The following is a 12,657-nucleotide window of genomic DNA, read 5'->3' on the forward strand; positions in this document are numbered from 1 at the left end:
CATCCACTACCGAGCATCTTCATGACTCAGTCTAACTTGAAGCGCGCACAGGCAGACATATGTGTTGGGAATAAAAAAAAAGACATAAATATCTTCGCCCTCCTCTTCTGCGTGGTGGTTTCAAAAGGAGGACAGAAAGGGTGCGACAGACACTGCAGAGAAATTCTTCTGGTGCTAAAGCTTATCCAAGGCCTCAATCACAGTAAAGACGGGGTTGCGAGAGCGACGATCATTGTCCTCGTTAACAGAAACAAGAGCTTGAAGAGAAAAAAAGGCTGTATCATCTCAGTTTTTTATATTTACAAGCTTAGAAATATACAGTGGGAGAGGTGGAAGGGTGGAAAAAAAGAGTGAGTAAGAGAAGAGTATTATATACAGTAGGTACTCTGGAGAAAGGGAAGAGTGTTAACCTTCGCTGCAGCACGAAGTCTCATCACTTCAAATGAGAGATACCATGTTAGGACACACAGCACACACCCATGCACTCATGGAAGAAGAGAACGCTTTGGAACTTTTTTATCGAACATTTTTAAAGGAATAATTTGACATTTTGGGAAATATGGTTACTGGCTTTCTAGATGAGAGTGAGACAACATGTCTGTCTTTCAAATATGAAGCTAGGGACAAGAGACTGTTTAGCTTAGCTTAGCATAAAGACTGGAAACTAGGGCAGACTGCCAGCCTGGTTCTGTCTGGAGGTAACAAAATCTGCATGATTTTTGTGGCTGGGAGCAGCAACTTCCTGGAGTCTTGTTGCTTCAAGGTTGTGATGCAACCAGCAGAGACTAATGTGTCTGGCGTTGCCTGGGTCTGGACCTTTAAATCCGCCCGGCCTCATGACATCAAACAGCAGTTTCGCCGTCAAAATAATAAATGATCAATGAGCACCAGGGCAGGACTAATGCCGTTGTCAAGCTTTTGTCAAGCTAATGTCAAGCAATGTATCAGACCCATAGACTGTATAACAAAGATGGATGACACGAACGCTCCCAAAAAATGAAGCAATATCATCTCGATCGCCGTCTGGTGAATGGCTGCAGTACAGGTAACAAACCTTGTTTGAAGGTCAACGTACACGTCACATAACTTTTTTCCAAAGATGGTTCCTGTCACTTCAGGTAATTCTTATCACATTGATGTTTATTCAAGCGTTCGTTTTTTTGGTTTAGTTTGGTTTCAAGTAGTTATTTGATGCTATACAAAGAGGGTTTGCCGTTATGATTGACAGCTCTGTGTGCCAATAAATGTGCTCACAATCAATGAGAGTTGACGCAATTTCAGGCTGAACATAGAAACGGAGTGTAACAAGTTAACAACTCTGTCAGGAAATGTCTGGCACTCAATCTCCCGTAAAACCACAACTTATCATTTTTACACTTCAGTCTTTGTACAGATTTAACAAACACGTTATGTGTTAAGTGAGCTCTAGGGGTGTAAGTAGTAAGATTGTTTTTGGCCTCGGGCAGAAATGGAGTAACTGTTCTGTTCTTGGTCTTTATGCTAAGCTAACCAGCTCTGGCTGGAGCTTCACATTTAGTGGACAGATATGAAGATGGTACTGATTTTCTCATTTTACTCTCAGTAAAGAAGCAAATTAACTGATTGTCAAAATGTCAAACTATTGTTATTAGTTTCTTATGTATTAAGTGAGACCCATACCTCTCTTTCACTCTCCTGCTCTCTCTCAGGTAAAGTAACCCAACATCACACAGATAGGCAAACTCTAAATAAAGTATAGTTTCATTCCTGCTTGAACTGTCTGTGTCGTCTTCCTAAGGTCATGGCACCAGATCTAATGAAACTTTTATCTACGGTGTATGAAAAAAGAATAGACTGAGGGTTGTTACACAACACTCTGCACTATGTAACTGATAACCTCATAGCTGCACTATACAGTGTGAGATGACAGGCTGGCTACCTCGCTGAAGCATGAAGATTTAATCAGCTATTTACACACAACCTAAGGTAGTTTTAATTCAAGCTAATTGACAGAGTAAAGATATCTGGGCTCATACCAGCAGGGCTAACACACACTCTGCACTTCACTGCAGGGCACTTGCACTTCTCGTTCAGCATGTGTTAGATGACCGCTTCAGTAGCGTGGGGGTAGGAAGGGTCTCTTCTGCGAATGGAAGGGACCACCTGTGAAGGGAGGACCGGACCGCTTGCCCCCCCGAAATCCCCCTTTGTGGTGATCTTGGTTAAACTGCTGAGAGGGGTTTCTGCCTCGCATCAGAGGTCTCTGTTGGATGGGGACTGGGAGGATTGGGGGTCGAGGAGTGGGCAAGGCAAGGAGGGGAACTGGGTTGGAGGTTTGGTTGCGGGGCTGAGCTGGAGGACTAGTGGGGGGTTTCTGGAGAGGAGGGCCAGCGGACTGCGCAGGGAGGCGAGCGGGGGCGGTGTCGACTGCAGGGGAATTAGGCGTGGAGGGAGAGGGAGTGGAGGATGTGGGAGAGGGGGGCGGAAGAGGTAGATGCAGGGGCTCCTTCACTCTGCCCAGTAAGGGTAGAGGAACACCGGGGTTGCCTGGGTGGTGGAGAGGGGGTGCATGGCGGGGGACAAACGGCTCTTTAACTGTGCCAGGACGGGGCAGCTTAGGGGGCTCGCCTAGCAACGATGACATAAGGGGTGGAGGGGCCATTTTGCTTCCTCTGGGCCCTCCTCCGCCTCGCTCTACACCATCAGGTCTGACAGGGGGAAGAAGAGAAAGGGGACGGTCGACGGGGACCAACACTCCCCCCACCATGACTGCAGAGGGCACTGCATGGTGAGGAGGGGAAGGGCGCTGCGGTACGGGAGGCGGAGGTGGGCGAGGGATCGGTGGAGGAGGGCTGAAGAAATGGGATGCAGGAGGAGGATGCTGATGGAGGAGTGATGGAGGAGGAGTCTGCATGTTCTCCGTGTGGTAGGGCATTTGGAACGGACCTTGGGGAGGAGGCTGTGCATGAGGATGTGGCGGAGGAGGGGGGATATGTGGGAGGATGAGATGTGGGGGAGGAGGGGGCATGGAGGGGGTCATGTCCTCAGTGCCGATGTTAAGAGGAGGGGGGACACCACGGGGTGAGGGCGGCTGAGCTTCCATGTATTCCTCCTCTTCATACCACATGGCTCCCCCTGGCCGACCACTGGCCCCTCCCCCTCGCCGGGAGCCTCGGCCAATCACACGGATGCTCTCTACCGTCTTGATGCGCTCTCCCTCGAGTGGGCGGTTTGAGTAGCATAGAGTTTGGATGGGTGCCCCTTCAGTGCAGGGCGATACTAGTGTCTCAATGCGGTGGTACTGGCCTTCCTTCCCACCCCCACCTGGAGACTCCTTCCCCTCTCTTTTCCCACTCAGACCTCCGTCATCTGAGCCACTGCTGGCTTTACGAGAGCTGGCCGAGAGTCTCCTTTCTCCAACCCCTCTGTTGTTTCCCATGACCCTTGACTGGCCGTCTGTCTTACCCTTCATGTCTTTACTGGGGGAAGAGGGCACCTGCTTCCTCACTTCATCATCCTTTGATTTTGTGCTGCTCTTCTTCCCGGCTCCATACCGGGAAGACGAGGAAGTGCCCATAAAGTCTCCATTGCTGTTGCTTCCTGACGGAGTGATCACAGCATCCCATGGTTCGCTGCGGTAGGCTGTGGGTGAGAGGTTATGACCTCCAGATGACCCTAAAGATTCTGACACACTCCCAGGTGTGTCCATGATCTCGTCCTGGGTGGGGGTCCCAGCAGCCTCGTCTCTCACTGGGGTCCCATCCACCCCATCGGGACTGACATCACCTAGAGCGAGACTGAAACCTGGATTACCCTGCAGGAAACTGTTGATTTTTGATTCTAGGCTTGGGGGAGAGATAGAAGGAGCTGAGGGACGAGGAGGGGGTGGAGGAGGAGGAGGAGGAGGAGGGGACATTTGTCTCTCTTTCTCCCAGTCTCTGGTTCTCCCAGGCGTGTCTCGTTTGAGGCTGTTCCCCAGTGTGGGTTTTGGTTTTGGGGCGGTTGGGCTGAGCAGGGCTTTGACTGCTGATGACTCCGGGGAGGTTCGGGTGGGAGGGGCGGAGGTGGTGTTTGTCACACTTTGCAGGAGAGAGGACAAAGCTAAACAAGGGCAGAAACAGGGTGGGGTCAGTGAGACAGAGGTGATGACATAGGGAAAAATATAAATGATTAGTAACATTTAATAAATAAACATTCTTCAGTGAAAATCAGCGTCAAGTGTACTGTATATGTGTCTTACATGGGGTGTTTGTTTTAGACAGAGCATTGAGTATGCCTTCAGGTGTGATGTCAACACGTGACAGGATGCTGGCCAGGTGAGGGCTCGAAGAGGTCGCTTTGGCAGCTGCTGACTGGCCAGAGGGAGTGGTGGGTGTTCCTGGAGATGGCCGAGGTGATGGGCTCGCTGCAGGGAACAATTTAAAGACAAAGAGGGATTGGTTCAAAGGCAGGCACAGGAAGTCTCTGTTAAATAAATCTAAAACACAAAACCTCCAATTTTCCTGTGCTTCATACACCATTAAGGTCTCTCAACTCTCTATTCCAACAACCATCTGATCCAAAATGTTGCACATAATCTTGAAATACCCAGTTTTTGTTTGTCAAAACAACATTGCATTTAGGTACATTAACTTTATACTTACTTTAGTCTGATAGCTAACATTTAAAACTAACTATCAGCCCCCAGGATGTTGCAAACAATTAACTCAGACAAACAATCCCTGCAAATTCTGCATGCCATTGCAATTTTGTCCAATCACAGCCATTTTTTCCACAAATTTGACCAATTAGAGTAGTTTCCTGTGTGTTTCACCAATTACAGCAACCTCTGCACAGCGCTTTGAACCCACTTCCCATTTTAATTGCAAAGATACAGATCTGTGAGACATGTACGTCTCACATTTACCATTGAAAATTGCTGTTAAAGGCCGTGCAAGTCAGTTCGCTGGTGTTCTGCATGAAAGCGGGGTTAAATTGTTTTGCACGGCATGCAATGTTGTGGTAGAACATTCAGGCTTATTTACCAGAAAACACAACTGGAGGACGACTGAAATGCATTGATAATAGACAAATCAGCATGACTAAGGCTGTTGCATCTAAACCCATTTCTGTGCTGTGAGAATCAAGGTGAGTTAAAGTAAGTATGCATGGTTAGTTGTAACATTAGGTTAGTGTAAATCAAAAAGAGATAGAGGTGTGCGTGTTTGCGTGACCAACTGCAGACAAACGTCTGTGTGATTAAAAAAATAGTTTGGGAAAGTCTCAAAAAACATATTTAAACATGGTGTAAAAATTCAGCCTTCTTGAACAGTGAGGTTTTTATTCTCACTGGAACAATTAACCTTCAGTTTTCAATGAATTACACAGAGGGGAAAAAAGCAACTATTTCTGCAATCTTCACCTGCTTCACCTGTTGCATTTTAGGCAGCAACAATCTGAAAGAAGCCGGTGAAATCCTGGAGGGACTGAACTATATCAAGGTCTTTGCAATAAAAATGTTGTTTGTAATTATCTTGTAAAAATGATAATAATTTTTGTTGAATAAGCTCTTTCAAGGTAAAAGAAAATCAAATTATTAAGGGTGACCTGTTGGCCGAAATGTATATGTTTCTACAGTAGTCCAGAAAAGACAAAACAAACTCTGGCTCTAGACAGGACCTTGTGCATTTTTAAATTAAAGTAAAGGTCATCAGTGGCTCTTATACATGCCTGGGAATGGATAAGTAAGGGGAAAGGTATTCAGTTGGTTGCCCTCTCAACTTCACTGCTAAGTGCCACTACATTCGACACACTGAGTCATGTATTTAAAAGTTCTGTACACGACATTCAGAGCATTAATATAGCAGCAAACCTCTATCTGCTACATAAAGATACAGTGGAGTCATGGTGTCCTGAGCAGAAAATGGAGTCATGCTACCTCTGTATGTGTTGTGGTAAGCTGGCCCGGCCGTGCGTGCATTTCAGTGCATGTGTGTATCCCACTGGCTAGCTCATTGCCACTGCTTTGCACTGTGCTCATATAGCAGTTACGTGATATCAGGACGGCATCGTCACAACGCCCACCCTTCAGTTAACACCATTAGGTTAGCACAGTTAGCTCTGTCAGCACTGTTGTTGTTGTTTAGCACTGTTAGCTGCAAGCCACTGGCTCAGCCACCTCCATGTTGACTACTATGTCCAGAGAACTCATATGCTCTGGATTTCATATAGAGCATACAGAGAACATATTAATTTGTTACATTTTCTCTCATGAGGACTTCTACAGTATAACAAGGTGCTTTTTGCTGCAGGTTGTAATCATTGTCACACTCATCTTACCCCAACTTCAGGTCTGCTGCAACTCTCGTTCCTTTAAATCAAGGCTGAAAACCTTTCTGTTTTCTGCGGCCTTTTATTAAATCAAATATTTATTCATTTCTTGCACTGCACTACAACTTTTATTGTCTTCTCTGTCTTCTGTACTCTTAGCTCTTTTAGTTGCATTTCAATGTCCTTTTATAATGCGTTTCTTCTGCACTTTGTCTCGATGCTTTTGATGTTTTATGAAAAGCACTTTGAACTGCTTTGTTACCGAAATGTGGTATGTAAATAAACCCGCCATGCCCAACCCTTGAACGCACCTGTATTCTTCATGGCAGATGTGAGAGAGCTGAGAATGGAGCTGATCTTTCCCAGGTCCACCTTCTCCAGATTGACTCCAAGTGGGTTTACTGAGGCGCTCTGAGCGGCAGCAGTGGTGGGAGTCACTGGGGTCGCCGGGGCAGCAGTAGCGTTGGTCTTCGAAGCTTTCGTAGGTGTGGTGGGAAGCTTTGACGCTGCATCTGACTTGGCAACAGCAGTGGACGTCTTGTCCTTCTTGTCATCTGCTAGTAAAGAATAATCAAAGAGCTGATACATCTGAATCACAACACCAACTGGGCAGCCCAATGTGGATCTATATGGTTAGGACAGTTATCACCCCATTACAACACTCCGAGCCACTAACCCCCTGCTTTGGCGGCAACAGCCTCTTCATCAGACAAGTCCATGTCCTCCGTGTCTCTGTGGTCACTGGGTAATTCTCCTTCATCCATGGCCTTGCCATCCAGCTCTGGATCCACCTGGGCTCTGCTCCCCCCCAGTCCCAGGAAGGGTGAGTCAGAGCCAGTGGGAGAGGGGGCGTCTTCAGAGGGAGAGGGGATGGGAGAGTCCTCAGGTCCAGGTAGAGTCGACTTGAGGGAATCCAATTTCCTTTTAAGACTGGCCACACGGTTGGCAAAGGCATTGTACGCCTGAGCAGAGAGGAAACAATATGAGATATGGGGAAGATAAAAAGGATGTTCCAGCTGTCTCCAGTAACATTCATATTGTTTTCTAGGATCAGTTGTTAGAAGGATGTAAATGTCTGTGAGAAACAGTGGAACTTAACATAGACCATCAAGTACCACATAATTGTCCACTGAACCTATTTCAATTTCAATCCACAAAAACAAGACACCCTCTAAGCAGGGAAAGTGATGACATCATTGAACCAAACACTCACATTGGCCACAATCTTAACCTCCTTGTACTGCATCTCATAGAAGATATCTGCGTTTCCCAAAGCTTCCAGCAGAGGAGGCCCAGTTTTCAACTCTTTCTCCATGAAGCCAACAAACTCCTGCAGCTTCAGACTGCCATCCTCAAAGTCCTTCGCAAACTTGTTCCCCCCTGCCTTATCTGGAGTAAGGGACAATTGACAAACAAGCAAAAAGTTAAATGCATGGTTCATAAACATTTCATGTGGTTTAATACAAGACAGTGTCGAAGCCAAAATGAAATTCAGATCATATTTTACGTTTAAAAGGACTGTGACCAACAACTGGATAATACGGGTTTGGCTGATTCATTAGCATTTAGGTGGTCACGCGACTATTTCCTACATAACCAGCACAAAAACTTTTGTTGAGACTTCCATGAACACATTTATTGAACCAACAGCAACAATTAAGGGTCATTGGTGGTGCTCAACGCATCAGAAAATGAAAAACTCGGGGCGTCGTTGGCTTAGTGGTAGAGCAGGCGCCCCATGTACAAGGCTGTTGCCGCAGCAGCCCGGGTTCGACTCCAGCCTGTGGCCCTTTGCTGCATGTCACTCCCTCTCTCTCCCCCTTTCACACTTGTCTGTCCTATCCATTAAAGGCTAAAAAGGCCCCAAAAATATCTAAAAAAAAAAAAGAAAAACTCAGCAGCAACGTCTCTTTCTAGAAACACAGTCATGTTGATACGTTTTCAATGCAGTGACTCCCCAGATCCACAGGCAGTCTTTTTTTTGGGATAATCTGCAATGTGACACTCATATTCAATATCATAAATTTAATAGTTCAACATTTGTAGAAGTTTGCCTTTTCTCTTTCTGTCTGAGAAGATTTTTTGTTTTCCTTTTACCCGTTGAGACTTGCACAAGATCTATGCATAGACGATAAGAAAATGACGGCCTGCAAATGAAAATATTTGTTCAACATTTTTTGGCTTGTCTCCTGGAAGGTTAATCTTCTTCAAGTCATCAATGACATGAATTAAAACAGCATCAATCAGCAGTGATGTGAGTTCATTGACCAATAATACCAAGTTATTAGCCATGATTGCTGAAATGAAATTTGCGTGGCGAGGATAAGTCATGTTGCAGCAGGGGCAACTTGTCTTTTTTTTACAAATAGGTTTATTTATTTATTTGGTTTATTTCTATGACTTCAACATGGACTTGCAGGGTTTTTTCCTGGCTCAAAATGAAATGGTGATGGTACCATCCTGATGATGTGCATACACATGCATGTGTAAAATTACAATTATGGTTAGTCAGTTGTGTCTATAATGTAAATTCCTGGATTTCAAATGTTCATCTGCAATTTTCTCTGGTACCAGTAGTATTTGTTTGTGTGCTGAAGTAGCAGATCACATGACCTGGTTAAGCTTCATATTTTGCTATTAGTAGTTTGTTATCACTTGTATTGTTTTAAATATTGTTCTTTATCTTTCTATATTTTTGGAGTTCTTAATAACTTTGTGAAAACTGCATTAGGTCGAGGCTCCAAAAAAGCCCTCTGGGTTTTCTTTAATCAATTTTTCTTGCCTTTTTGTGTTTTAATTGTGCAAAAAAACTAAACTAACCTAAGCTAAAGCTATGTTTGAGACTAAGAACATGCCCACAATTATTGATATATTGAATATCATGTAAAACCGTTTTAATCTGCTGGTTAAATATGATTTACACAAAGATCTCTTGTTGTTTTTGAAGCACTTAAAAATGACTTAAAGAATAACTGTATATTTTAAGTAATCCCCTCACTCAGACACTTGTATATGACAGCCTATCTATTTTTATACAAAATATTTTGATTATTTTACATCTTATTTTAAATTATTTGCTATATCAGTCTTTTTCTCATGTATTGTAATGAACTGATGCCATGTTGGGTTTTTTTTTAAAAAGATGTCTGTTTGAACTTTTGTACTGATTAAATGGGAAAAAAGTTGATTTTAATGTGTCACAGACGCTGGACATGTACCCACCATCACTGGAAACAGTCTTCACTGAAACTGCAGAAATAGTCCTGCTACACGTCTACTAGTGGTGTGTATACTCTTATTAATACTCTTAAAGTATTAAGTGTCCAGTATGTCTGTGGCTTGGGACCTACAGTAAACAAGACAATGAATGTGTGATGATGCAGAAATAAGTTCATTGACATCTGACCTTTAAGTCTCTTCAGAGCCTCCGTGCTGCAGACGTCCACCCTGAGAGCTGCCAGCTGCTTCTCCCTGAACTCCTCTTCTGCGACTGCCCGCTTATATCTCGACAGCTGTTCAATGAGGGAGTGGGGCTGGAAAAATAACAGAGTGCAAATAAATAGACACGTCCTAACACAAGACAAAGTAACACAAGACAACACTAATAAACAAGGCTTACTGTGAACTCTGCCACGATCTTGGACTTGAGGGCAGCTTTGGTGTTGGCTGAGGCTAAAGAATAAAAATAAAGTATGAATTTACTAACATATAATCACAATAGCACCTGTAAACAGTTTGACATACATGTTTATGTGGTTCAATCTTTGAGAAGTTATTTCACTTTTGGAAATGATTTACTATTTCAGGGTGCATAGCGAAAACTCTGAAGTATCAAACTGACCAGTTGCCGCTGGAGTCTCCTTCTCTTTCTCTTTCTCCTTCTCCTTTTCTTTCTCCTTTTCCTTTTCTCTCTCCTTTTCCTTCTCCTTTTCTTTTTCCCTCTGCTTCTCTCGCTCCTTTTCCCTTCGGTTCATGCCGGCTTTGAACTGGGCGATGACCTCCTCAGGATACACGCTCCTCTCCTCCCATATGGTAAAAATCCTCTCCACTGACTTGCGGACCTTCCCGTCTCTGACAAAAATGCAAAATGGAAACACAACATGACACATCTTGAAACTAGAAGCTTGGAAAGACAGCCTGAGCATTTCTCACTTCAGACATTCATCAGACATTTTAATAATAATTTTGGTTGAATACTACAGCTGATGAAAAACTGTGTACTCACTTGATGAACTGGGTAGCATTGGGAAGAACTTCTGCGAAGGCTGAACGAAAGACAATGGCGTTCTTTCTTTTGCAGTTCTGTATCACATCATTGGCAAGGTAGAAGAGATTCAAGCGGTGATTGTTGTCAGCTGAAAATAAGACAAGAAAAAAAGGATAAGGACAAAATTCCTACAGCTGAAAATCTTACAAACAATTAAAAAAGTCTAACCTTTATCTGCATTATGTGGCTGATCCAGATATTTGGGAATTAAACATTTCAAAAACTAAAAGACTTTCAAGAGCAAGAATTGATATCCAGGAAGAGATTATTTTATAGCTGCACGACAAATCAATTGGGTCGATATTGTCTTCTGATTTTAACTCATCACAGATGTACTTCATTGGCGTATATGCTGGATACTGTTTGTTTGAGCTTATTGTGATGTCATCACAATGTTGTCCATAGCAGTTCATTTTTCAACTTTAAAATTTCCATTTTGTGTTTTCAAGTTTTAGTTTACATCCACGTCTGACCAGACTCATATGTAGCCATGACAGTAGACGATTCGTCATATATGGATGTTGCTGGGAAGAAGCTACAAATTTTAAAATGTTGGTGCCTCACACACATCTTCAACCTGGCAGATCTATCCATCTTATTCCTGGGGGGGACTACTGTAGAAATGATTATGGGTGCAAGTTCCAGTGAGATAGCGAAGTAGAAGTAAGCTACTTAGTCCCTTAGACCAGAGGTTCCCAACTGGTCCAGCCACGGGGTTCAGATTTCTCCTTAGTCATTAGTTCAAAGTCCAGACAGCTTAATACATTCGGCATCATACCATGTCGTCAAGCTAGTTTGCTGTCTTTCTCAAGCAGCTGTCTGTTAGTCACTCACTCTACAGCAGGATATGGCACTTCAAAATAAAAGCTCTGTGCTGGAATTTTTTTTTTACAAACATGACCCATTTGTAGGTCACTTGCAGACTATTCAGAATGGACCTGAAACCCACTTTTGGGAACCATTGTCTTAGACTGTCTATGGTTAGTCTCAGTGGCTAGTCATGGTGGCTAACCCCCAACAGCGGTTCCTTTTAATAGTAATTTGTCGTCAAGTTAGCAAATACATGTTTGTTTTTACAAATATTTAACCAATATTTAATTAGAATTTTCTGAAGTGTCTTTGTGGAGTTCTGGTACCTGTTGTGCTGTCCGCAGCTGTACCAACAACCAGACTTAGCTAAAATTATGGCTTTCACAACAGTCAGTACGTTTACATGGACAGTTTAATTCCACTTTTAATCGGAATGAAAGGCCATTCCGATTAAAAGTGGTCATGTAAACGGTCATTCCGATTGAAAAATGGTCATTTCGATTGAAAATTAAATCCGATTAAAGGGGGTGGTTTATTCCGTTTGTCATTCCGAATGAAAGAATTTTGTGTGCATGTATACACTCATTCCCCTTTAAGTTCATTCTGGTCTTTCTGCACATGCTCGTTTCCTTGCCCTTCTGGCGCGATGACGTATATAGCACGCATAGCAACGAGCTGCATAGCAACGGGCTGCATAGCAACGGGCTAAGATAGAGCAGTCGGACTCGTTGCGCTCACCGGTTTCCATTCGCCACAGCACGGTCTTCTACCTCCCTTCTCCTCCTCAACAGATGAAGCATTAGCAGGACAAGGTTGTTGTCGTACTGGTGCTTCAAGAATATAAGCAAAACACGCACAAAAAAGGCACTAAGAATGGCGTTGTCAAGCATCTTGTTATCCGGAGCGAGGACTACAGTGTTTTCTTCCGGTAAACGTAAACACGTAACATCCGCCCCGCCCCCTATCCAATCAGAAACCTTCCCTGCCCCAAACCTTGCGCAGACCTGAATAAAGGCGACTGAACTGATCTCCCATGTAAACCCTCATTCGGAATGAATATTTCCCGTGTAAACTACCTGGAAAAACTCCAATTCCGAATGATTTCATTCAGATTTATTTCATTCTGAATGAGAAGCTATCATGTAACCATAGCCAGTGTTGAACATGCAACCAGGACAAAGATAGATTGTTTTACAATTGAAACAAGATATAATAAACCTGAAGAGTTCCACAAGGCACAGCGGAGAGGCATTAAGTCAAAATTTGTGGAATAGAATGAGACCTAGAGTGAC

At 43.8% G+C, this 12,657-nt stretch overlaps 1 protein-coding gene across 2 annotated transcripts in view; it reads right to left on the bottom strand.

The window, feature by feature from the left end:
• Positions 1-12,657, bottom strand: part of tars2 (threonyl-tRNA synthetase 2, mitochondrial) — a 44,269-nt gene that overhangs the window by 22,974 nt on the left and 8,638 nt on the right. Inside the window, exons 2-10 of one of the 2 annotated variants that reach the window (XM_050046053.1) lie at positions 10,514-10,643; positions 10,130-10,359; positions 9,908-9,960; positions 9,695-9,821; positions 7,502-7,677; positions 6,965-7,250; positions 6,600-6,845; positions 4,220-4,384; positions 2,016-4,080 (exon numbers count right to left, since the gene is read on the bottom strand). In XM_050046053.1, coding sequence (XP_049902010.1) covers positions 2,093-4,080; positions 4,220-4,384; positions 6,600-6,845; positions 6,965-7,250; positions 7,502-7,677; positions 9,695-9,821; positions 9,908-9,960; positions 10,130-10,359; positions 10,514-10,643 — 3,401 coding nt within the window. In that variant the 3' untranslated portion in view covers positions 2,016-2,092. The remainder of the gene's footprint in view (positions 1-2,015; positions 4,081-4,219; positions 4,385-6,599; positions 6,846-6,964; positions 7,251-7,501; positions 7,678-9,694; positions 9,822-9,907; positions 9,961-10,129; positions 10,360-10,513; positions 10,644-12,657) is intronic. The other variant, XM_050046052.1, reaches the window with a different exon arrangement.

Source organism: Epinephelus moara, chromosome 6 (assembly GCF_006386435.1).
Source record: "Epinephelus moara isolate mb chromosome 6, YSFRI_EMoa_1.0, whole genome shotgun sequence".
NCBI classification, from domain to species: Eukaryota; Metazoa; Chordata; class Actinopteri; order Perciformes; family Serranidae; genus Epinephelus; species Epinephelus moara.